Raw genomic sequence first — 26441 nt, 5'->3', positions numbered from 1 at the left:
TGAGGGTGAGGCAGGAGTGGCTTTCAGATCTCTGAGCTTGGAGCTGAGGTAGGTGTGACAGAAGGAAGGGAAGGCCCAAACTCCACCAAAGGCAAATCGATAGTCCAAAATGGTTGGTTATGATGAGACTCGTGGAAGAGTGAGAGTTCAAAGACTGGGAATCCAAGGGTGGCAAGTGGAGCTGGAGAAGTCCCTGAGCTGTAGGTTCTTTTAATAAGGTCCTGGGACCTCAAGCCATAGCAGGAGGGAGGTGTTGAGGGGTGGTCAGCTGGGCACTGTTCTCAAGACCTTAGAGTCTAGTATGGGAAGCCAACATGTAAGCAAACAATAATACAGGCAGGGATACACATGCATGCAAAGTCCAGGGGAAGCACGGAGGAGGAAAGGTGTGGGGAGGGTGGTAGGAACCAAGAAAGGCTTCAGAGATGAAGAGCCTAGGAGGATTTGGGAGGATGAGAAGGAATGTAGTGCAGGTGAGGGATGCAATGGGTGGAGGGTTGGGACGTAAAGTGGAGGAATGAAGCAGAATAATGGCATGTTTGTGTGTGCTTAAGGTTCTGCAACGATTAGGGCTTTACCTGGGCTGCCAGGGATGCATGGCCTGGGCTGAAGGAACATTTTGGGATCCCTTCCAATGACCCCAAATAGTCTGCTTCTCTAGGGTATGAACAAAAACTAATTGTTCCAGTACATTTCCAGATTCCAAGAACTCCTAAAGCCCTACTTCCTTTGAGGCCACGCTTGGGTTTGCACTGGGAGCCCTTCCTCTATAATGGCTGTTAAATGACAAACTCACACAAAATGTCTAAATGCATATTGAAGAGTAGATGTGAGTTAAAGGGACGTGTGCTGTGGCAATTACTCTACAAGTGTCCTGACAGGAAAACAAATCAATAAATCTAACCGAAGATCATCTAGACTAGCTCCTATGTCATCCTTTAAATCTTCTTAGCAATCCCTCCATCCCTGTTTTACAGACCCAAGCTTAGAGAGGCCCAGTGATTCTTCAACACGATTAAGTCAGTAAGCGGTGGGACTGGATTTCAAACACAGGCCTGCCCAACCTTGAAGCCTAGCTTGGAAACTGTCTCCTTCATTCCACACTTGTAGCCTTGAGAACAAATCTGGGGACCATCAGATTGGCTCTCTTGCAGGGTTAGATGAAGTCTCTTTAAATACGAAGATTCTAGGTCACAGAGTAGAGCACACAGAATGGGCAATCCCTTCACCTTTTTGACCCAAAGACCTGCTGCTGAATTAGGTCTGCATGTGCCTGAAGGGCACTCCTCTTGTATCATTTTCATTCATCCTCAGAACGGCAGCTCGCTGTTGAAGGCGATAACCTCTAGAATTTTGGCTGAACTGGGTGATTGAGCTCCTAATTTTTGAATTTGGCAGAGACGGCTCATGAGCAAATGAAGAATTTGTGCAGTTTTACAGCGTTGTCCTGAACTTTATGATGTGAGTTGACTGTTTCATGTAGCCCTATAAAACAAGTCGGAGATGGCAGAGGGTGACTGCATCACGCCCTCTGAGCTACCTAGAGGTGAAGCCTTCTTTAGTGCTTGAGATATTTCCTGATGCTCCGCTCAGGCCAGCCCAGTTTTCAGATTTTAATATGTTCTTATAATTGGTGTGGAGGAGAGAAAAAAAGAAGGCGGCTGGGAAACCTATTAGCCCAACTAGTTGCACTGCCGTTCCTGGTAATGATGAATGATTAATGCGACAGCAGAGTCCCAAACTCTACAGAAACAGGCCTGTTTGGCTTGGGCACTAAATAAATAAGGCAGTTACATGTTTCTTGGATGGCTGGCAAAGGTTTATGTCGTCATAGCAACTCCCCCATCCAGCTTGCTCTGCTTATAGGAGTTGTCAGCCTCTGTCCCAACCCCAAGCGCCCCAGGAGGAGGAGCTGGGCCTCGTGCGCTTCTCATTTATAACTAAGGCCCAGTGAGGGGGAGGGACAGGCAGGGCTGCCTCCCGAACAGGCTGCTTGCCCGAGTTCCAGCCACAAATGCCTTGGAAGCAGCAGGCTCACTGCATCCTCCTCATCACATTCCTGGGTGTGTCTGGGCTGGTTGGCGCAGTTACCAGGACATACCACATTGGGATTGTGGAAGAATACTGGGACTATGTACCCCAAGGGAAGAACATTATTACCGGGAAAAGTTTCGCAGAAGACAAGTGAGTGAACGTGGGATCCTTATAGACTCCCAGGTTGGCTTCCTTTTCACACGACACGTGGAAGGTTGTATTCCCTGGGTGGTTGTAATGGGGGGTGTTGATCTGAATCAACAGGAGGGCTTTGTGTTTGCCTGGAGAGCCCTAGCCTGGGCGGGTGTGCAGTTTGGAAGAGATTCTTAACTCCATCTAGTAGCTGAGCCTTCTATGCTCAGCCTTGTCTGTGAAGAGACATGTACGCAACCAGGTGCTTGAATGATGGCTCATCCTATAAGTGGACAGTCTTCACTAGATACCTCTAGTAACTCAAGGAGGTTCTAGACTCCGTTTGTTGAGAAAGAAAAAAAAATAATGGTAATTCTTGGGATAGAAATTTGAGAATTTTTAAGGGAATTCTTCACTGTTAAAATACAGTGTTTTCTTAGTTTTTATTTTTGCAATGAAACATCATCGTTGGAAATAAGCATGCTGTAAGTAGTTATGTTTTGTTCTTGCTTTGCAATGTTTAAAAGAGGGACAGTTGCAATAGATTTGGCTGGTTTTTTAAGAGCTTCCTTGAGTCCATTAGGAATGGCTTTCTCACTGGTGAGAGGCTTGTTCCAGCCCCGACTCATTCAATCTGAGGGCAATAGCCTATCCCCAGAACCCATAGCGTAGTTGGGTGGGGTGGTTCTAGAATGTTATATATCCCTGATTTTTTATTTTTGCCCAAAATAGCCCTTGTTTCCTGTCTTCCTTGCAAAGTCTGGTGTCTTATCTCTCTCTCTCTCTCTCTTTGCAAATCTTAGAAAATTATTTTTCTCAAGATATCGTAGGAACTCAAGTCCTAGCACCCAGTGGGAGAAGGGATTAATCTCTCTTATTTGTTCCCTGGAGCTCCCTCTGAAGTCACCCCCTGGCTCCAGAGGTTGTCATGCATATGTTCAACTTCAGGCTTCATGCTTTTGAGATGCTCTGGGAACCACTGTTGGATATCCTGATGCTTCCTTCTTTTCTGACAGGCAGAGCCCATTGCATTTAACATCCAAGTTCCATTTTCTAAAGATGAGGTTAGTTGCTAAGGTTCAGGAACAGCACAGGGTCTGCCAAGAAGTCTTTTAGAACCAGGTCCCCCTGCCCTGGGCAAAGACTGAAGATTCAGTTGACTTGGACACACAACTTCCAGGTTATGTCACAAAGGTGACACAGCCATAGTTTTCTGGGTGTTTTGTGTGTGTTTTTTAAATTAAAGAAAGATGATCCTTGTGCCAGCCAGGCTGCCAAGAAAGACTTTTCCTTAAGCTTCGTACCAGGAAATTTACTGTCCAGGGGCTATTTCCAAAGAAAGCTCTGACTTCTTTGAATCCTACATGTGCAGATCATTGGTGGTGGTAGTCTTCACAGTGACAAATGGATATGAAATTGAAAGGCTATCCTAAATGCTGGTGCCCTTCCCTAAAAATAAAACCCCACTTTCCTCAAAAAATGCTCAATAGAAAGTAGTCATTGTGAGCAGCTATTGCACACAAGACAACTCGATTGTGTGATGGTTTAGTGAGTATATTCCTCGAGCTCACTGTAATATTGAAAGACCTTTTCATATGGTTGAGTAAAACAAGAATTCTGTCTTTCTCCTCAATGTTTGTGTCAATATTCTTTGTTCTTTGTTCTTGCACAGGAATTCCAGTAGAGACTTTTAATTCATTGCTGCTTGTACATGTTGTTATTCCCACTTTACAAGCCAGGAACTGAGGTTCCACTAAGTACTTGATGGAGTTTATAGAGCGAAGGCAGCACCAAACACAGCTTTGGCTCCAGAGGGTTGTGTGTGTGTGTGTGTGTGTGTGTTCACCATGAAAACTGTTTCTTGGCAAAGGTGATCTTTTCCTGCTGAATTAAACTCAGCTTTGAGGAAGTCAGGGATTCCAGTAATAAGAAGTTTCTAGAAAGACCCAATTCTTACCAAAGGCAGGCCCAGTCCACTAGTCACTCTTCTCAGAGAGACATTGAAAATGATCGCTGGTATCAGTGACCAACTGGTTACCTGTTCATTCAGAAGCTCAAAATACTTTAAAAACTCAAATACTAGAATGCTATTTCCACAAAACTGGGTGCAGGAAGGAGTTAGGCATTCTCCTTTTTGCTGTAAGATAGTGCTTTGAAGATAGCACAAAAAATGTACAGCCCTGACTGGGTGGCTCAGTTGGGTGGAACATTGTCGCATACACCAAAAGGCTGTGGGTTTGATTCCTGGTCAGGGCACATACCCAGGCTGTAGGTTTGATCCCTGGTCAGGGCATGTATGGGAGGCAACAGATAGATGTTTCTTTCACATCGATGTTTCTCTCTCTCTCTTTTCCTCTCTCTCTCCTTTCCTCTCTGTCTCAAAAATCCTTGGGTGAGGATTTAAAAAATGTATAAAACTAGTTACGGTGAAAAGAAATGGAAAAAAAGAAAAGAGCCATGACTAAAACACAGTTTGATATCAGATTAGAGCGAGGTGGTTTAACAAACATTGTGGTTTCATATTAGAGGACTCTTGCCTTTCAGGGGCAACTAGCATATAGGGGTCATACTGGATGCCAGAGTTCCCACATGTATCCTCCTGGTGTGTAAGAGACAGATTAAAGCAGGGTGGCTCCTGACTCTTGAGAGGGGAGCCTGGTTGAGTGCGCGATGTCTACTGGTTTTTATCAACAATCATCTCAGGAAGTGCTACCGGTGTGGCAGGTGGCTCAGGGCAAATCCCTAAGAAGGCTGTTGATCTTCGTTTGAAGACCACAGGACACATGTCTCAGGTGCCACAGGTGTCACATGTGAAGACATCACGATTGTGAAATGTGTGTAGAGTTCAGTATGTGTGCTCTGTGTGGTGTCATTTTCCCAAGAGCCAGGAGTCCCCTTGGATGATGTGGCCATGCTTGTCACTCTGCTCTTGTAGGATGAGTAGGTAGCATTTCTGAGGACAGTCTGCTATTTAGGATATTCAGAACCAGACCAAGGCCTGGTATTTAGAGGTCCACGGGAGCCCGGTTCCCAGCATTCCACTGTGAGTGGAAGGAGCCTGAAATAGAAATCAGGAGGCCTGACTTCTAGTCCTTGCTCCAACCCCAACTTGCTGTGTAACCTTGAGCGTTACGTATTCTCTCTCAACATCAATTTCTTTAATTTGTAGAACAAGGGAATTGAAATATAATCCCTAAAGTCACTTGCCAAAAGTTAGGGGGATAGGAAGGTGAGTGCCAAAGCTTCAACAATGTAATAAAGCTTGGAAACCAAAATCAGGCAGCAACAAGAGCCTAGTAAATCTTGATTCACAAGGATGAGATGGGAAATGCATTGAGATAATTTTACCGAGACACTATGGCAGTCAGATGGTGCAATTTAACTTTCCAACTTGGTACCTTTGCTTGATTATAGGGTTCAGAAATATAATTGAGGTTGTATGCACTAATATTTTCTAGGAAGGATAGGTTATAGAAGTTATATTCTACCTAGAAATATTTTTCCTGATGAATACATTCCCCCTCTTCCCTGCTGTGCTTAATGGGGACACTCCTTTGATTTGCCTGGGGATGGTGTCAGCATTTGATCCATCGTGTCAGTCCTGCTCGAGCTCATAAAACATTTAATTAGGGTGTGACTGTGCTTCAGTGGCAAAACTTGGTCTTTCATGGAACCAGAGTGGGGTCACCTTATTTAAAGCCACAGTTCTCACCAAAGCCCTCATTAGGCAACCAACACGTGCAGGCTTTTCCTTCCCAGTGGAATGCAGAGGTTTTTGTGGGCACTAACTCATAGGCAGAACCACACTTGGCATGAGTGTGGCTGACAACTGTCAAACCCCAAGTTTGTAGGATCTGTTAAGGGAGTTCACCTAACCACAGCACTGTGTAAGCCCAGTCGATGGCAAAGGGTGGTTTGTTTTTGTTTTTGTTTTTTGGTTAATCAGCACCCCAGGATATTTTTTCCATTGATTTTTTTTTTTTTTAGAGAGAATGGAAGGGAGGGGAGAGAGAGAAAGAGAAACATTGATGTGCTCACATGGAATGGTTGCCTCCCACACACAGGATTGAGCCTGCAACCCTGGTACATGCCCTTGATCAGACTCAAACACTTGACCCTTTTGTGTGTGAGCTGATGCTCTAACCACTGAGAAACACTGGCTAAGGTGATGGCAAAGGGTTTTGAGCACCCACTAGGAGCAGGCCCTAGGATGGATGTGAAAGAGATACCCATATGTCCCTCTGAAAGAGCCAACTCTTTCATACCAGGGACAGCTGGTATGACAGGATATAAGAGGCCTTAAAAATTTCTGACCCATCATCCTTAGCATGTGATTTTACTTCTCAAGGAACTTCATGGTCACAAGACGGCTGCCGAAACTCCAGCCTTCTTGTTTATGTTCCAGGAAGGAAGAGAGGGAGGGAAAAGGGGAGAAGGAGCACAATTCCTGCTGCATCAGCCCTTTTAAAGGGCTCTCTTGGAAACCCCACCCAACCAATTCTACTTATAGCTTATTGGGCACTCCAAGCCATGAAAGGGGCTTGAAAATATAGTCTTTCAGTTATGTGCTTTTGGCCTGAATAACAGCAGGATTTAATTCTGTTATTAATGAGGGGGGCATGAATTTTGCAAGGCAGCTGGAAGTCCCTGCCACCTTCCCCTTCCTCATTTCTCCCAGTTTCCCATCCTTCATGAACATCCTCTTGGTTCCCCTCTTCTCTTTCTCACCTCCAGATAGTGTAGCCCCAAGGCCTGCTTAGTGGGGATCTAGAGAACTCACAGACAACGTTAATACCTAACTGTCATTGAATCCTTACTATCTTCCAGGCACTGTCATAAAAGCTTTCCATGCCATGCAGAGGAGTGACAGATCTTCTGCCCAGTCATGGGGACCAGGAGGCCCAGGGTGGGTTTCCCCAGCCATGTGTGGCCCAGCAGTGGTCTAACAGATGCTAAGGCAGCCTGGCTTGCTGGTGGATGTGGGGCTCTTGCATCAACTGAGAAGCTTGGAATTCTTGCTCCACTTGCCAAGCAAGTAATTGAATCTCACTTTGCCTCAGTTTTCTTATCAGTAAAATAGGGCTAATGATGGTCCTTGCTTGGTGGTGATGGTGGTGGTGTATGAGTTTTCTGTGGCTGCTGTAAAAATTACAGTGGTACCTCGGTTTTCAAATGTGATCTGTTCTAGAGACAGTTCGAGTTCTGAAATGTTCGAAAACAGGGATCAACAGCCGACAGCTAGGCCTCAGGATCTTGCATTCAGCAGAAGCCATGTGGCATGTTCGACCTCTGAGGCGTGTTCGAAAACAGAAGCATTTCCTTCAGGGTTAGGGCATTCATAAATCGAAATGTTCATCAACGGAGACGTTCGAAAACCGAGGCACCACTGTACCACAAACTGGATGGCTTAAAACAATAGAAATGTATTCTCTCCCAGTTCTAGAGGCCAGAAGTCTGAAGTGAAGGTGTTGGCAGGGCCACACTCCCTCTGGAGCCTCTCAGGAGGACCCATTCACTGCCTATTCCAGCTTCTTGGCTTGAGGAGGGGGCATCACTCCAATCTCTGCCTCCATTTTCATATCACCTTCTCCTCTGTGTGTGTCTAATCCCCCTGTTATAAGAACAATTTTGGTGCCATTTGGGACCCACCAATATTGCAGGATCATCTCTCATCTCAAAATCCTTAATTTAATCACATCTACAAAGGCCCTTTTTCCAAATAAGGGGATTAGGATGCAGACTTATTTTTGGAAGCCATTATCAGCCCCTAAGACAGGTATCATAGGTGAAGCCGGGCACTGGGTTGGCAGGCAAAACGTGTTGGTCATCGGGGCACCTCGCCTATCTCAAGGGCTTCGAGAGAGAGCAGGAGCTCTGTGGGAAAGACACTTCCGATGGTCCCATTTTCCTCTTTTCTAATTAGGCCTTTGCCAGAAACAATCATGACTTCGCTTCAGTAACTACCACTGACTCACGGCTGGGACCCTGCACACGGGGCTCCTCCTCTCATTCCGTTTAGTCCCCACGATGCTCTGCCATGGTCATTGGTCAACGGCCAATGGAACTGGCATGTAGAGAAGCTAAGACCTTCCCCAAGACCTCACAGCATCAAGTGGGGAAGTTGGGACCCAAGCGCACTCTCCTTTCCCTTTGCTCAGCAGACTCGTGTCCCAGGGGCTCTCGTGGAAATGAGACGGGAAGAGGGAGAACTACAGGCTCGGGTGTGCTGGGGAACCAGGTGGGGGGCGTCGCTTAGGGGGGATGGCTTCCAGGCCATTACTCTAACTAGGGAGGGGGGCTGCGCCCGAGTTGCAATCCGTAATCACCGTCTCCACCCTTTGCCAAGTGTCATTTGTATCCATCTGGTCCTGTTTTTTCCTCAGGGAGCAATGTCCCTTCTCAAGCTCAGACAACGGTTGCTTATCCATATTGTTACAATGATCTCACATGTTTGCCCTGAATGATCTCACATGTTTGCCCTGACCATACCTTCTGTTGATGTTACTGCGAAGTTCATCTCCGCTCTGCATCCCCCACACACACTCAGACATTCAACTCTATGTGATACACTTGCCACTTAGTATGGAAAACTGGGTGTTGCTATTTATTCTCCAATGCGTATGCTTTGTCTTCCCAGCCAGATGGTAAGCCTTCCAGACCCCAGCTTCTAGATTAATGTCCCGTATGCAGTAGAGGTTCGACAGCTTACTCAGTGGTTGGATGGATGGGGAAGAATCCAGCTAAAAGATCCAGGTTGTGGGGGACAGGTTCTGGCAAGGTGCACATCCCCTGTGAGCTCTGCAATCCTTGGAATCTAACCTGGAGTCCACCTTTGCACTGGTTAGAGGATCCCCACAGGCAGGTTCATTCCCACAGGGGTTAACCTCACCTGCTTTGGGAAGGTGTCTCCTTCCGCAGTACTGTCCTTGGCCTTGGCAATGTGAATGTTTTACATCTCCTTTTGTCCTTAAAGCTGTTGCTGTTGTGAAACCTCCTAGCCCAACTGGATTCCTTCACAGCAGGAAAGAGGTATCTGCTCAATTTGAGTCAAAATGTTGGAATTCATGTTGGGGGTGAGCCTGAGAGGTAGTGATGGCTCAGTCTCTCACAGCAGATCTTCCTGTGGCTACGCTGTAAACAATACGCAGCCACCAAAGCAAGCATTCTAATGCGGGTACTCCAGCTACACCTCAGGCTGCTTCCTGTGGATGGCTTGCTTGAAATTGCCCCTTGCTTTGTTTTGGGGCAAGATTTGCATCTTTTAGATCTCATAGGAGCTGGAGTTTCTGTGCTACTGTTACAAATGCATAATATCTTCTTAGGGGTGGTTGGCTGCATAGGCACCCAAAAACCTGCTTTCTGTTCCTTCCATTCTCTCCCTGCCTTCTCCACTTTCAATAGTTCCTGTGGTTTCAAATATTTACTATAGTTTCAGATCATTTCTATGGGTTTTTTGCTAAGTATTATAGAAACGTGATTTCCAAACTTTCATTCACATCAGAATTGTATGAGTCAGAATAAGACAGGCAGTGCTATAGTTACAAATAACCCCCAAGTCTCAGGGGCTCACACCACAGAGGTGTATTTCTCACCCCCTGGGGTTCCCCGAGGGCCATATAACTGTGGGACTCCCGGGCAAACTAGCCAGCCAGGCTGCTTAGGTCTGGGGGCTTCACTGTCTTCTCTGGATGCTTCCCCTGCAGCAGAGGAAGTAAGGGTGTCTTGCAATGAAACATCCCGGCCCAAAAGTGGCACATGTCACTTTCACTCACAGCCCATTTGCCAAAATCTCATGATCCCCCTAACTGCGGAAGTTCTTTGCTCTCCCCTTCTGCTGGGAGGCAAGAAGACTCCGAATGGGCAAGCACTGGAAAGCTCCGTCGTGAGAATCGTTTAGTGAGCTCAGGAAACATATAGATGCCCTGACACCAGAAAGTCTGATTCGATTGCCCTGAAATGGGGCCTGGGAACCTAAATTTTTGGCAAATGTCCCAGGTAATTCTGATACAGTTAATATATAGGTGGACACTTGGGAGCCACCGCTTGAGTAAACCTAATCCCTTCTCAGGTGACTATTGGCTGTTTAGGTGATAAGACTGATACAGATCCAGGAAAGTTCCAAACAAGTCAATACATAACTCAGTGCTAAAATATGCAGCGCATGCAAGAAGTGCTGTAGGAAGTCAACACATAGTTCCCCTCCCTTTGATGATCGATTCTTGTTTGGGTGGTTCTGCCAGACAATTCATAATGAGTTTTTGCTCAGCATGTATTTGCATATGTGTTTACTCATAGGTGTGTGTGTGTGTCTGTGTGTGTTGGGAGCCCAAAGCACATAAGTGAGGGGATCAGACGTTCGACAGGATTTTTGATCCACAACTGGGAATCCGCATTTGGGAATTCGAAAATATTGTTTTCTATCCGTGGTTGGTTGAATCTGTGGAAGTGAAACCCAAGGATACAGCAGACCAACATTTTTTATTGAAAACTATCTGCACGTAAGTGGATCCACACAGTTCAAACCCGCGTTGCTCAAGGGTCATTTGTATATCTGATGATGCCTGGGTCCAGGGTAGAGTTTGTGGCTACAAGGAGATATCCAGTGAACATCTTTCCAGATATCCGTCAAGTAACCTTATGAGCTTTGGTTTGCCAGGCTTGCCTTTCAAAGACTATTTTCTTTCTCCCAGGGGTCTGCTAACAAGTAGGGTTTATAACCACCTTGCCTTTTTGTAATTTATAAACTGAAGCTTATTGCATAGCAAAATTGAAAAGAGAAGCATTTAAATACACCATAGCATGGTTTTAAAGTTAAAAAGCAATTTCTTCACAACTTTAATACTTCCTCACTCTAAGCAACTGAGGCACCCAGCCTGCCCTAGACCACCTAAATTGATCATAGGACATGGTCAAACCTGTTAGCAAAAGCCCCTTTTAATGAGAACGGCCTTGGCCTTGGAGATGGGAGAGCTTCCAGGGGTCTTCAGCAGAGCCAGATTAAGAGGTGGAGCAGCTGGGCCTCCCCTCTGAAGGGCACTAGAACATCTCTGGGGCGCTGGAGGCATCGTTGCGCAGACCAAATTCACTGGAAATGATGTTGAAGGTGGAGAAAATGACAACTTCCAGAGCTTCTCTGCTTGAGTTGGGGTTTGGGAGGTAGAAGGAGGAGACCTCAGGGTATATGTTCAAATAATAACAGGTGGTCACTTAAGTCCCTCCAAGGAGGACTGGTCCAGTGAACTGTAGTGTGGGTTCCTTCTTCTTGTGACCAAGGGGAAGGTGAGAACTGCCACCACCAGACCACCTTCTCCTCTCCACAGCACTCAGTCTTTTCACCAAATAAGAGGTGAACAAGGATTTTTTGCAAGTATCAGTTGGAGCCACATATTAGTTATCTGCCCAGAGCACCAGATTACTAGCCTGCCCAGGCATCCACATGTGCCAGCCCTGCCTAATTCCATTGGGTGGGTAGGCCTGGATCACAAGGCCTCCCTCCACAACATCTGAGGGGACTTGATGTCTGATCGGTTAGGCTGAGTCACTTGCTCTATCACTAGAGCTGGGGTGGAGCCCCCTCCAGAGCACTTAGCGTGGGAATGGGGAAGGTGTGTTATCAAATCAAAGAATGGAGTGTGGGCACTGAGTCAGCAGAATCCAAAGTGTCTACTACCTCAGCCCTTTCCATATCATCGCTTGGGTAACTCCTCTTTGATCTTTGATACCATATTTAGGCATTACTTCCTCTGCGAAGGCTCCCCTGATTGGTCTTCCCCTCTAGAGTGATGCCCCAGAACATAATTGGTGTTCTTAGGATTGTCTTTTTCAGAATGAGAGCTCCTTCAAGGCGTTGCCTTTTTTCTCTGTATTCCAGGACTGACATAAAGTTTGCTGAATGACTGAGAGGGAATGCATGTGTGTGCCGGTGCAGGAGTGTTCATGAGGGTGGGACCAGCCGCTCACCCTCAGAGGGGCACAGCTACATTAGGGTGGCTGCACCTGGGAGTGGTGGAGCTTTTACTCAAGCAGAAGCCAGTACTTCTGGGGTTGGACCCTGAGCTAAGCAAAGACCGAGAGTGGGGAAGGGAGCTCCATCTTCCCAGGAGAAGATTGTATGGCCACTTCTGAAGCAGTGTCACCAGTGCTGCTATTATCTCAAGCTCCCAGACCCTGGGACTGAGTGTTGCCTTCATCCTGGGGTCCCAGGAGGGCATCTAATCACATCACATCTTACAATCCTGTTTTTTCACATCTACCCCTTTCTTTCTATTGCAACACTACACCCCACCCCATCTCTGCTGCTCTCCCTACAGCCTCCCTTCCCCTCACCTTTGCTCTCCCCTCTGCCTGACTCCTCTAAAACTTGCACACCACTGTCATAAGGATGGTCCTTAAATACTGATTATCATATCACCACTTCATGGAAAACCAGTGCTTCCCAGATAAATCCTAAATTCTTCAACCTGGAATTAAAGTTCGTGGTCAGTCTTTTTCCAGATGTTACCTGCATCCATACTTCTCACTCCCCCCCTTCCAGACTGGGGTCCCAGCCTATAACCTCCCCCCCCCAATACTATGTGCACTGCTTCTTTCTCATTGCTCATGCTCTGTCCCTGCTCAGTGTCCTCACTTTTCCATTTTGTTATCTAATCCTACTTCTCCTTAACTCCAGCATTTTTCATGAAGTGTTTTCTTACCTCTTCTACCCCCTGCAATCTTTTCCTTTTCTGAACAAATATATTCCTAGAATATTTGAACCTATATCAATGCATCAACCACTCACTTGGCACCTAATCAAATACTGCACCCATGCAACCCCTTAAGTTTTCTGTTATTAGGTAATGAACTCTTTTGTGTCCCTCTGCAGAACCCAGAAAAGTGCTGGGAGAGCAGTAAGTGCATATTAAGTGTTGGTCCAACAAAAAGCAAAGGGGAGGTGTGGAATGAAAGGGGGCAAAAAGTCTTTGGGTTTTATTTTAATTTGGTTGTGAATACTATTTGTCTTTTGGCTTGTCACTTAACTCTCTTAACCTCAGTTTTCTCATCAGTAAATTGAGGATAATCTTACCAGCTCTCCAGTGGTTACCAGGTTATGGTGAACAGCAAATGAGAAATTATATGTTCATGTACTTTATGACTTCTTACGGTATGTTATCAAGATTTTTCTTTTAATTTCCATTTTAAAATATTTTTCTTCTTACTTTTAGACTTGCAACCTTATTTCTCGAAAGAGGGCCCAACAGGATAGGCGGTCTTTACAAAAAGGCTGTTTACAGACACTACACAGACGAGACCTACTCCACGGAGATCCCCAAACCGCCCTGGCTTGGATTCCTGGGCCCCATCCTGAGGGCTGAAGTGGGGGATGTGATTGTCATCCACTTAAAGAACTTTGCTTCCCGGCCTTACTCTTTGCATCCACATGGTGTTTTCTACGACAAAGATTCAGAAGGTAAATATCGATCCTGTATTATCGGTGTCGTGTCTCCAAGGCAACTGCCAGTTACAATGAAAGGGAGTCTAAGAACACAGTGAATACATGTGTCGGTTTGTCATCTCCCTGTCTCCTCCTGTCCTATCTCCATCCGTTCCCCCTTCTCTTTCTCTCCTCCCCATTCCCCCCTCTTATTTCTGCCCTGCCTTCTTTCTCACTCTTAGTTACATTGAAAAGGAGCTGGGTGCTGGGCCCCTTGGCACGGGCACACTGTCGCTGTGACGGGCACACGCTGGAGAGAGGGCTCCTCGCCCCAGCAGCTTCCAGGGCCCGTCCGCAGAATAGCCGTGGCTGTGGGGAGGGTGTCTTGGTGAGTCCATCTCAACTCCCCTGCTTTAGGCTACTGTCTCTGGTACTTCGTTTCTGAAGCTCCCTGGCTTCTTGTCTGCACTGCAAGAGCATCAATAGTGCGGTTTCCTGAGTCCTCCCTAATGGTTTAAAAAATCTTAAGAAATATTCTTAGACTTTGGATATAAAAGTATTTCTCCAACTTCAGGACCTTTTTCTCCCTTTTCCTCCACTTGAAGTGTGCAGCAAAGCTCTCGGTCCCAGTTTGGTGTTTCTGAGCAGCTGAAGATGGCACATAAAATGGTGCCAGGTAAACTTGAGGAGAGTTTTGTAACTATAAGGGATGTCCCATGATAGCTGTGTCTATCTTTTTAGATGTAGAGAAAATAAGGGCATCTATGAAGCTTTAATTTTGTCTTTACCTCTTCATAGATTTCTGGGAAGCATACCTTAATAGAGTTTTTCAAATACCTCCCAGATCTAGCCCCACATCGTTTCAGAGGAAAAGTACCTGGACCAGATCCTTACAGCTGGTTGGGAGCTGAGTTGTGATAAACACAGGACTCCACTATCCCACTCCAAGGTTCTCTCCACCATTCCACACTGTCCGTGTGTCTGTACAGGCAGTTAAGCAGCACCTCTCCTCTCTGTGTGCAAATCTCAGCCGGCCACTGGAGGCCTTGGCCCTCACCTTCCTGCCTCTCCCAAAGGAACTCTCCATAAAAGTTCAGAGCGAAGGCCAGGTCCTTACTTCATGTGCTTTCAGGCCCTCGATTCACTTCTTTTTTTTACCACCAATATATATATTAAAAGGTTTGCCTTTGTTCATAAACCTTCCATTGACTACCCACCAGGTGCCAAAGACTGAGTCCTGGGAAAAAAGATGAATGAATCATAAGCTATAGTTGAAAATCAATGACTATAAATGTAAGGGTTTATTTTGGGGATCTCAATTCCATTCCACTGATCTATGTGTTATCCTTGCACCAATGCCATACTGCCTTGATTACTGTGGATTTATAGTAAGTTTCGAAATTGGGTAGATAAATCCTCCAACTTTGTTCTTCTTTACAAGACCTTTTAGCATTGCATTTCCATAAAAATTTCAAATTCGCTTGTTAATTTAAAAAAATCCACTAGGGATTTTGATGAAGATTGCATTGAGTTTATCGATTAATCGCGGGGAAATTGCCATATGCATTTTAAAGATGAGTTACCATCTAGACAACATTGATTTTCCAATCAATTAACATGAAATTTAGATCTTCAGGTTCTCTCAACAATGTTTTAGTTTTTAGTGTACAAGATTTGCATTACTTTTGTTAAGTTTATTCCAAAGTATTTTTATTCTTTCTAATGCTGTTATAAATAGAATAATTTTCTTAATTTTATATTTTGATTGTTGCAAGTATGTAGAATACAATTGATTTTTGTATATTTATCTTGAATCTTACTATCTTGTTGAAATAGTTTATTAGTTAATGCTTAGAGGGTTCCTTGGAAGGAAGATTTGAATTGCTAATTACATTTATTTACATATTATATTATTTACATTATGTGTTACACATACATAATTTGTGTCTAAGAATTCATTAATTTCCTAAGTTGTCTAATACTTTGGCATAATATTTTTTATAATATTCTCTTATGATCCTTTTAATTTTTGTATGATCAAAGTAATGTCCCATCTTTCTTTCACTTTTGGTTGTGGTAGTTTGCTCACTTTCTTTCTTGGTTAGTCTAGGTAAAATTTGCTCAATTTTGTTGATCATTTCAAAGACCAACACCTAGTTTTATCTATTTTATATTATTTTCATTTTCTCCTTCATTAATTTCTGCCCAAATATTTATAATTTCCTTTTTTCTGCTGGTTTTGAGGTTAGTTTCATCTTTGTTTTATAGTTTCTTAAGGTGGAAATTTATGATGTTGATTTGAGACTGTTATGCTCTTTTGACATATGTACTTAAAGCTCTAAATTTCCTTTTAAGTATTACTTTAGCTGTATAGCACAAAGTTTGAATTTTATCTCCATTTTTTATTTAGTTCAAAATATTTTACAATTTATCTTGTGATTTCTTCTCTGACCTATAGGTTATTTAGAAGTATATTGTTTTATTTCCAAATATTTATAGAATTCGAAAGATTTCTTTCTGTTAACAACATCAAATTTAATTTCATTGTGATTGGAAAATATACTTTGCATCCTATCAGTAATTTTAAATTCATTCAGATTTATCTTATGTGTAGGCTATTGTCTACCCTGAAGAACATTCCCTATGCTCTTGTAAAGAAGGTGGACTCTGCAGTCATCGGGTGGACTGTTGTATAGAGGTCAGGCCGAGTTGGTTGACGGTGTTGTTGAAGTCTTCTATATTCTTGCTGATCTTTCACCTACTTCTATCACTTACTAATAGTAGGGCATTGAAATCTCCAACAATTTTTGTTGAGTTGTGTATTTCTCCTTCAGTCTTGTCAGGTTTTGCTTTATGTGGTTTGAGACTCTTGTTAGATACAAATACATTTATAATTGTTTTATCTTTCTGACACATTAACCCTTATCATTATGAAATATCTTTGTTCCAGCAACATTTCTTGTTTTAAAATCTAGTTCATCTTTTGACAGCATGCCAGCTCTCATGTCGTTACTATTTGCATTCTTTTGCTTCCAGCCTATTTGTGTCGTTGAATCTAAGGAATAGACTGCATATAGCTGGATATCATTTTTTAGTTCAGTTTGACAATCTCTGCTTAGATTATTTACATTTAATGTGATTATTGAATGTATGTATTCATCTACATTTGTCATTTTGCTAATTATTTTCTATATGTCTTCTGCCTCTTGGTTCCTCTGGCCCTCCTTTATTACCTTCTTTGTTGTTAAACAAATATTTTTAGTGTACTCTTTATATTCTTCTGTTGATTATGTTGGGGAAGTTTTGCTGGATATAATATTTTTGGATGACATTTTTCCCCGTCACTTTGAGTATACCATCCTCCTGTCTTCTCATCTCCAGTATTCAGAAGGGAACTCAACTGTTAATCATGCCGATGCTCCCCTGTATGTGATGAGTCATTTTCCCCCTTCTGTTTTCATGTTACCTCTTTGCCTTTTAAAAAACACTTTGACAGCCATGTGTCTACTTATGGATTCTTTGTATTTATCCTACCTGTGATTCATTATGCTTCTTTGATGTGTAATGTTTTTCATCAAATTTGGAACATTTTAAGCCATTATTTCTTCAAACATTATCAAAAATTTTTCTGGTTGACAGTATTACAGATGTCCCCCATTTTCCACTCCTTTGCCCCCTTCCACCCAGCCCTCACCCTACCCCAGGCCTTCCCCACACTATTGTCTGTGTCCATGGGTTATGCATATATACATATATATTCTTTGGTTAATGTCTTCCCACCCTCCATCCCCTTCCCCTCTGAGATCTGTCAGTCTCTTCAAACATTTTTTTCTGCCCCTTTTTCTTTCCCCTTTCTTTTGGCAGACTATTACACTTTGGTTAATACACGCGATGTTTTGTTTATTTTCTTCAATCTTCTTCTCCCCCTCTTTCAGATACGATACTTCTATTGATCTATCTTTAAGTTCACTTATTCTCTCTTTTGCCACCTTGAATTGTTGTCAAGCCCCTCTAGTGAATATTTTATTTCATTTAATGTACTTTTTCAATGCCAAAACTCCAACTTGGTTCTTTTTTATAATCTGTCTTCTTATTGAGATTCTATATTTGTTGAATCATTTTGCTCTATTTCCTTTAATTATTTTACATAGTTTATTTTAGTTGTTTGAAAATATTTGTAATAGCTGCTTGAAGTCTTTACCTGCTAGATTCTATATCCAGAGACACTTAGAGTTTCTGTTTGTTTTTCCTGAATGTGGTCACATTTTCTTGTGCCTCACTTTGTTGCTGTTGTTGAAAACTGGACAATTTTGAGGATGTATGGTAGCAGCTGTGGATTCTGACCCCTGCCTTATACACAATTTTTTATTGATTATTTGCTTTTTGTTTAGTAATCTGCCTGGGACAAATCTGGGAAATCTATCTTTCCTATAGTGTATGGCTACTAAGTTTTCCGTTCTTTTTTCTTCTTGTTTTTATTTCTAAGCCTGTCTACTGAGAGTCACCTCTGTATCTGCCCAGCTTAGAGGATAGCAAGTGATTGGACAGAGGTTGTGTTTAAGCATCAGTAAATCTTCTGTTCTCTGCCATTAGAAGGATAGGAAACAGTCAAAGTTTAGGTGATTTTTGTCTGCCTTGGCTTGTACTTTTTCCTGGGCCTGTTGCCTCTTCTCCTCGAATGCACACAGCATCAGAGTTAGCCAGGAGTATGTGAATAACTGATGTCTCAAGCATAAACATTGCTGGATGCCTTTATTTAATCTCTGGAGCACTAAAATGTTTGTGTGGGGGTTTTTGTTATTGTTGTTGTTTTTTAGTCCATTTCATCCAACTTGTAGTTACTTTTGTGGGAGAGGATTTGCTGACCTCAGTCTCTCTTAATCAGTTTTTGTCTTGGTTATAGTTGCAAGCTTGTCAGTGTTGGAGTCTCTCCTCAACTCAATTTAGTGTTGACTCTGAACTAGACACAATGCTGGATACTGGGGCTGCAAAAACAACAACAACAGAAAAACATGGTTGTTGCCTCCAACATAATTATCTAAGGAGAGGTAAAAAATTAAACAGTAGAGTTAGGTGGGTGGCACTAACATTAATTGAGCAGTTACTATAAACCAATGCTTATACTAGAACTCTTACAATCATTATCTAATTTAATAATAGAATTAACTAGTGCTTTCTTGATCTTCATGTGAAATATAATTATGTATTAGGACTATTTTAAAAAGAAAATTTATTGTTTTCTTTTAAGAGTACAGAAAGGTATAAAAAGTAAAAATTTCTCTTATTTGTCTCTCATCTGAAAAGCAATCACTTTTAATAATTTCTTATAAATTTCTCTTAGAAAATTTATATATATTATTGTGTGTGTGTATATATATACATATAAATATATGCTTGTTTATTTCTACAAAAGAGATTATATTATAATGTTATGATGCACTTTGTGTTCATTTTTTATTCATCTTGGAGATTTTCTCATATTGTTACATATAAAGAGACCATATTTTAACAGTTGTGCAATATTCCATTGTATGAATATACCCACTTGGTATTGATGATTATTTAGGTGGCTTTCAGTTTTGGGTTGATACCAGCAATTCTACAGTGAATATTACAGTTCATGTATTTTTTGAAAACATTTTCAACTATGTTTCTAGGGTAAATTTTTAAAAGTGAAATTGCTGGTTATATTCATAGGCATTTCTTCTTTTTTGATAGGAATTGGCAAGTTGTTCTCTAAAAATCTGAACATTTTACTCTTCAACTTGTTTATGAGCTAGCCTGTTTCTCCCACAACCCCACCAATCCTCAATATTCTCAAATCTGATGAGTAAAAATCTGTATAACTTCTAAAAGCCCATATATCATAGAATACATACAGCCAAATTAATGGTTTTAAAAATACTTTAATATTGTTAATGTTACCATTGCTCAAAATCTTTGTCAAACTCCTTCTTGGGAATAACTTTTGGAACAACTTAATAAGCTACTTGCCCCCAAATCACTTTTATTTTATATTTACTGTTTATGTTGGATCCCAAACGATATTCCTCATCTTGAGTGGTGGCACCAAGGATTTGTTTGGGGACTCTAGCCTCACCTTTCAATAATAGCCATTAATGACTCCCAATAATAATAAACAAAAAGAAAGCACATTAAATATATTGTGACTAAAGGAATCTCTAGAAAAATTGCTATCTGTATTGATTTGTATCGTAATTAAAGCAAACTGTGTGATCTTGGTTGAAGCTTCAAGACACCCTTCCCTAACTCCTGACCTGTAGCCTCTCCATATATAAATTCAGAAACTGCCAAGCCATGCATTTTATTCACAGGGCTTTGGATAAAAATGGTGTACAGTCATGTCACTCATTCATTACTGTATCCAACAGATATGTATTGAGTACGCACACACCAAGTGCTGGGATAGGTCTTGCATATACAATTTCAAGCAAAAACAAACCTAATTTTTATGAAAGTTACAGTCTAACATGAGAGACAGGCCTTAGTCAAGCAGTCACGCACCTTATATATATACATAATTTAAAACTTAGGTAAGTGCTATTAATAAATAATAACCAATGTTTATTGAATGCTTACTATATAACAGGCACTATGGTAAATGCTTTATAGATATTGTGTCATGTCAGCCTCAACAACTCTATGAGGTAAGGATTATAACTATCACCATCTTACAGATAGGAAACTAAGACTCATAGAGGAGAAGGGAATTGCCTAAGTCACAAGCTAATAAGTGATGGAGATAGGATTTGATTACAAGCAGTCTAATTTCAGTGGCTGTGAACTTAGCCACTGTCACCACTGCCCTCCTCTCTGTGGGATGCATTTTCGAAAACTGACCTAGTCCAGGGGGTTCAGGACTGCTTGAGCCAGATTATGCTGGGCCTTGCAATCTTTGGGCAATACATTTGACCTCCATCCGAAGAGTGATGGGAAGTCATGGAGTGATTTTAAGTAAAGAACAATATAAATATAATCAGATTTGAGATTTAAAAAGACACTCTTGCTATGGCTTGGAAAATGTATTAGAGAGGCAAGAGATGCTGTGAAATCAGCTAGGAGGTCACTGCTGAAGTCCATGTGAGAGATAATGTTGTTCAGACTAGGATTGTGACTGCGGAGATGGACATGAATGGATAAATTTGTGAAGAATAGAGGACAGGACCTTGTGGTAATTTGAAAATGGCAATGGGGGGAGAATAAGATGATGAGAATGCTTCCTTTGATTTTAGCCTGTGGCATTGGGTACTGGTGGTGTTTTTCATGGAGACGGGGTGGTGACTGAGGACCAGGCTTGGGAGAGCCTGTTTTTGGGAAAGGTTGCTTTGGAGATCTTTCTGAGATTTACAAGTGGAAACGTCCAGTAGACAGTAAGATATCAATGTAAAGTTCAGAGGCCAGGTGCAAGTGGGAGTTGCTGGCACGTAGCCTGTTGGAGCACTGTTGGGATGGGTGCTATCGACCCGGGAGAGGGCTCTGGGCCTGGAGCCAGCATTGTAACTTGAGGATTTCTGACAGTGAATGATAGATAGAGGAGAATGTACTGGAAAAGTAGACCCCAAAAAGAGTTACCAGGGAGGATGGTGTGATGTCACAGGAGTCAAGGGAAGAGAATTCTTTTAAGAGGGAGGAAAATGGTAATAATATCAAATGCCGCTGAGAGGTTAGGTAACAGGAATTTTTTTAAGTGTCATTTGGATTTAATGGATGGTGGGTAGAACTCTGGATTTTTCCTATTCTTCTATCAGGTTAGATCATTTATCAAGTTCAAAAGCAGTAAACTACATTAGTTTAACTTTGAGTAAAAACGGTTTTGTGAAATATTTTTCAGGTTTATATTCTCACCTTATATTAGAGACAATGTAAGCAATTATTTTTTAAAATAACATTTTTGCAACTTTTGAAAACATAGAAGACATAATTTATTATATCATGCAATAATTTGTATATAATGATTTTCTTGAAAATATTCTCTTAGAATTTAATACCAACAAAAAAAATCATCTCTCTTAAGGAACTGGTAAGATCCTTTTTATTGGACAAAGAAAGAATATAACCTAATTATATCAACCTAATACATATTAAAGCTAGACATAATAATATAACCTAAATATAACCAGGAAATTCAGAGCTACACTTAATACTAATGGGATCTAACTAATTACATTAATCTTCTGATTCCTTTATAGAAGTTTTGTTCTCTGACTTTATCTTTTCAGTATTATATAGTATATGAGTGTAAATTTGTAAAATAATTCATATTTTTTCAGATTAAAAGATAGCATGTAAAAGAAAGTTTTACATAAACGTATACATAAAAAGAGAGTATGTAAAAATAAAGTGAATAAAAATGTAAACAGTCTACACACTATATTCCCAATAACTTGTGGGGAAGTATCATAGTGTAGTGGGCAGTCAAGCACGACTAGGTTGAAATCTGGCCCAGCCACATGCTAGCTGTGTCACCTTGACTCAGTCTAAACGAGATATTAACACACACCACATGGGGCTGCTTTGAGGAGCGAGGCAATACACACAGAGTACACACTATGCTTGGCACACAATAGGGCCTTAGCTGTTGTTTTCTCCTGGTATCCTTCTCCAAAAACCAAATGATGTTTCACGGCAGAATTTATTAAAAAGGTATGTTAGATTTTTTTAATTATATCTTTTCTTCGGCTTGCCTTGGGTACACCTGCTCTTGCTGTCTTATTTGAATTTATATTGCTAACACCAGCACATTTGCTGGCACGGGGTTTGTTAAGTGAATGAATGAGACAATGGAGAATGAACTTGGAGTGTTGTCACATCCATCTCCCTCTCAGCCTTCATAGTAACATTGCAGCTGTGCTGATAGGAAACTGAGGCATTGAGAATTTAAGTAATTTGCTTCAAGCCCACAGGAAATGAATTTTAATTCATACGGGTTTGCTTTCAAAGCTCTGGCCCTCACCGTGGTAGCCTGTGGTCTCTGTGTTTAACTGTTTTCTCTTTTCTTGGAAGGAGCCCTGTACCCAGATGGAACGTCTGGGAAGAACAAGAATGATGATATGGTTCCTCCTGGCAAAAACTACACCTATGTCTGGCCAGTGAGAGAGGAGTACGCCCCTGCTCCAGCGGACGCCAACTGCCTGACCTGGGTGTACCATTCGCACATCGACGCCCCTAAGGACATCTGCTCTGGGCTAATTGGCCCACTGCTGGTGTGCAAGGAAGGTAAGGAGGTGCTCCCCCCACCAAGGAGGCTTTACCCAGGTGTGATAAAAAGTGTGTATACATTTCAGGTCTTGTTTTGCCTACCTCCTTTGCTTTATAGAGAATGTGCCTCTTTTTCCAAGCTTTCTGTAAGATTAGAGAAATTCTTCTAACATAGAAGGTCAATCTGACTCCATAACTGGTGCAATAGTTCAGACTCCTGTCTAAGAACCATTATAGCCTTCTGAAACGTATGTTTTTTGTTTTGTTTTTAAAGAAAAAGTCAGGACATTCCATATTCACAGCTGTTAACACCACACTGACCACACATAGGAGAGTGAGACATGTAGTCAAACGACCAGGAGCGTCTTTGCTTCAGGATTTCACCCACATAGTCACGTTGCTGTTTTCTTCCCTGTCGATTAGGTGTGTCTGTGCTCTGTCAAGAAAGTTGACTTCTCTAGGGATAGACAGATTTCCAAGCCTGTGGTTGTGAAGATCCCTATTTTATGACTTTTCTCCTCTACAGTTGTCATTTCCATGAACGGCCTTTGCTGTTTGCATGGTGCAGGTTACTCTTGTACATATAGGTCTTTGATGTGACACCATTGGTGGGAAGCAAAGCTCACCTTGCTTTAGGTCGTTCTGAGCTTTTCCTTCTTCTCTTTTGAATGTGTTTGGTAGGTGTCCTGAACAAATCTTCAGGGACAAGGACCGATGTGGACCGAGAGTTCATCATAATGTTTACTCTGGTGGATGAGAACCAAAGCTGGTACCTGGATGAAAATATCAGGCATTTCTGCACGGACCCCAACTCGGTTGACAAAAACGATGCTGTTTTCCAGAGGAGTAACAAAATGCATGGTAGTGCCCCCCGTGTTACCAAACACATACCGACTGCCTGTGTATATCTGGTACTATGAAGGATGAAAAACACAGAAATATAGAACTTAGTTTTCCAAGATTGGTACCTGCGTGATGGGAATGATTAGAAAGTGATATGAAACACACACTCCATGTCAGAACCCAGAGCGATCTGAGAAGGGGCGAGGCAATAGACAGAAGCTAAACTGGTGTAACAAAGCTATGGTACAGCAAGCAGAAGGATTAATGTTAGAATCAGGAAAGAATCAGGAAAGAATCAGGAGGTGACTCCAGAGGAGAATGAATCATCATCCTGTAATAATCCCGTGATTCTCAACCTCTTGCTTTATCCAGGAACCACGTTCTAAGCAGCTGCTAAATTTCAAGAACTCTGCTATGCCTGGAGTTCAAATACCCACTTGTGAATTTATATTTTCCCTGACATTCTTTAAATCAACGACATTTATTGAGCATTCACTATGTGCCATAAGTCCCTTCTAATCAGTACCTTTTCTTTCCATCTTGTTTGCAATCTTTTGTCACTTTAAGTAGTTATTATGTGCCAAGTTTTCTACTAGGTTCTGATAGCTGTAAGATAAGTAAGACAGGGTTTCTGGTTGCAAGGAGCAGAGTCAGGAGAGAAGGCAGATATGCAAATGAAGGATTGGGAAAAGAGGAGGCTGAGGGGTCCTGGAAGTATGAGCAGCACTGTTCACACCTGATCTCATTGTGTCCACATATGCTCCAAGGCTGTTTTCACTCTTGCTGACTGTCCCTTTCATTGAGTGCTTTTCTCTCAAAAAGACCAATACCTTTCATTCCTTTCTGGGACTATATTTTATAAAAGGAGTTTTCTGTACAAAGTCATTACAGTCAAGTGACCTGCGCTGGTTTTCCAGCTGTACTAGAAAATGAATTGCCAGAATTTCTGGTTCTGCTTGCCTCTGCAGGGGCCTCTATTCCACTAATGTGCTTCTGTTTTTCAGCCCTCAATGGATACCTCTTTGGAAACTTCCCAGAGCCTGATATGTGTGTTGGTGAATCAGTGTCCTGGCACCTCTTTGGGATGGGGAATGAGATAGACATCCATTCCATCTATTTTTATGGTAACACCTTCATCAGCCGTGGGCATCGGACTGATGTTGTCAACCTGTTCCCAGCCACCTTTCTCACAACAGAAATGATAGCTGAGAATCCTGGGAAATGGATGATAACCTGCCAAGTCAGTGATCACCTGCAAGGTAAAAGTACAAAGACCCATGTAAGAAGGTTACAATGGAACAATTAAATCTCACTGTCAATGGTGCTCATTCAGTGCTTGCTCTTAGGTAGATTTTTGTATGTGTTGTGTTTAATTAAATATTAAATATACAGGAAAATGTACAATGCTTATGTGGCATCCTATCAACAGATATTGATTAATCTGCTTGCTATGAACCAAGTGAGAGGCAATTGAAAGATATGATAAGGCCTTCAAAGAACCTACAATCTAGTAGTTGGACATAGTGAGACATTTACAAAATGAGTAACACTAGAGGCAGAATGATAAATGCTCCTTGGGTGTCATAGTCACTTCTCTAGAATGATCAGAGAGGCTTCCTGAGGAGTTGGCTCCTACTCTGAGCATGGAAGTGGGTAGAAATTGAATAGATGAAGGGAAGAAAGGCTTTCCAGGTAGCGGAAGCAACATGGACTGGGAAAACATGTTCTCTAAGAGCAACTGTAAGTAGAATAACAAATTTTTAGTACTGGAAAGGAATTTGTAGATAATCTCAACCAATCCCCCATCCAATTCTTCAATGTCCTTTGGGGCATCTCTTTTTAAGTAACTGTAGCAGCCCATTTCATTTCTGGGCTGCTTTGTCAATACATTCTTCCATGTATCGAGACAAGATCCATTGATAGGTGAAAAATCCTATGAAAGGCGTACAATAAACATTTGTTGATTTACATGCCTACTGAATGACTTGGTCCTAGTTCCTGGGGACCACATAGGAGAGGAGTGCTGAGAGAAGCCGAGAGAGGCCGTTTGGCCCCAATGGGAGCAGTTTTGAATGGCAAGGGTAAGGAGGTGGGACTGTGTCTGGAAGGCAATAGTGAGCCCTTCTAGATCCTTAAACACACTAGTGACATAATCAGATCAGCGATTTGGGAAGAAAAATATGATATCTGTGTGCAGAAAGGTTTCAATGGGGAGATTCTGGCCACTAGATGCTAGTTAAGAAGCACTGACAACATTAGAGCTATGACATATAATAGGTCTGGCCTCACATGGTGAAAATAAGATTAGGAAAACAAAGTATCTCAGTGAGATACACGCAGAAGAAACGCTGCGTGATTAAATGTGGGTATTGACTAACTACACGCAGTCACTAACAGCACAGAGATGCAAACCTTGGGAGCTGCTTCGATAACACATCCTTGTTCCCATTAACTTAAGGCAGCCAACCTCGGCATTAGCCAGCTGGGTTATTCCAATTCAATTTAATTCAGCAATGTGGAGTTGGCCGGTTAATAGGTACCTTAGGGAAGACAAAGATGAACAAGATAAGTTCCAGATCCTCTCCCCAACCCCAGCTTTATTGATGCCTAATGACAAAGAGGAATTGTATATGTTTAAGATATACAACTGGATGTTTTGATACATGTTTACACTGGGAACTGATCACCACACTCAAGCTCATTAACATAACCAGCACCTCACATAGTTACCTTTTATGTGTGCTGGGAACACTTGAGATCCCAAGGAGTACAAAGCTTCAGTGATTCAAGATGAATGAGT

The 26441-nt window shown here is 42.1% G+C and overlaps 1 protein-coding gene across 1 annotated transcript in view; it reads left to right on the top strand.

Annotated features, from left to right (window-relative positions):
* Positions 1-2014: 2014 nt before the first annotated feature.
* Positions 2015-26441, top strand: part of HEPHL1 (hephaestin like 1) — a gene marked incomplete at both ends in the record, with an annotated part of 60527 nt that continues 36100 nt past the window's right edge. Inside the window, 5 exons of the mRNA XM_081153631.1 lie at positions 2015-2184; positions 13371-13615; positions 22604-22816; positions 23480-23659; positions 24646-24900. Coding sequence (XP_081009757.1) covers positions 2015-2184; positions 13371-13615; positions 22604-22816; positions 23480-23659; positions 24646-24900 — 1063 coding nt within the window. The remainder of the gene's footprint in view (positions 2185-13370; positions 13616-22603; positions 22817-23479; positions 23660-24645; positions 24901-26441) is intronic.

This window comes from Miniopterus schreibersii (genome assembly GCF_964146895.1).
Source record: "Miniopterus schreibersii genome assembly, chromosome: 12".
NCBI classification, from domain to species: Eukaryota; Metazoa; Chordata; class Mammalia; order Chiroptera; family Miniopteridae; genus Miniopterus; species Miniopterus schreibersii.
Note: the sequence above shows the minus strand (reverse complement) of the source record. Positions and strands in the feature narration are given on the sequence as shown.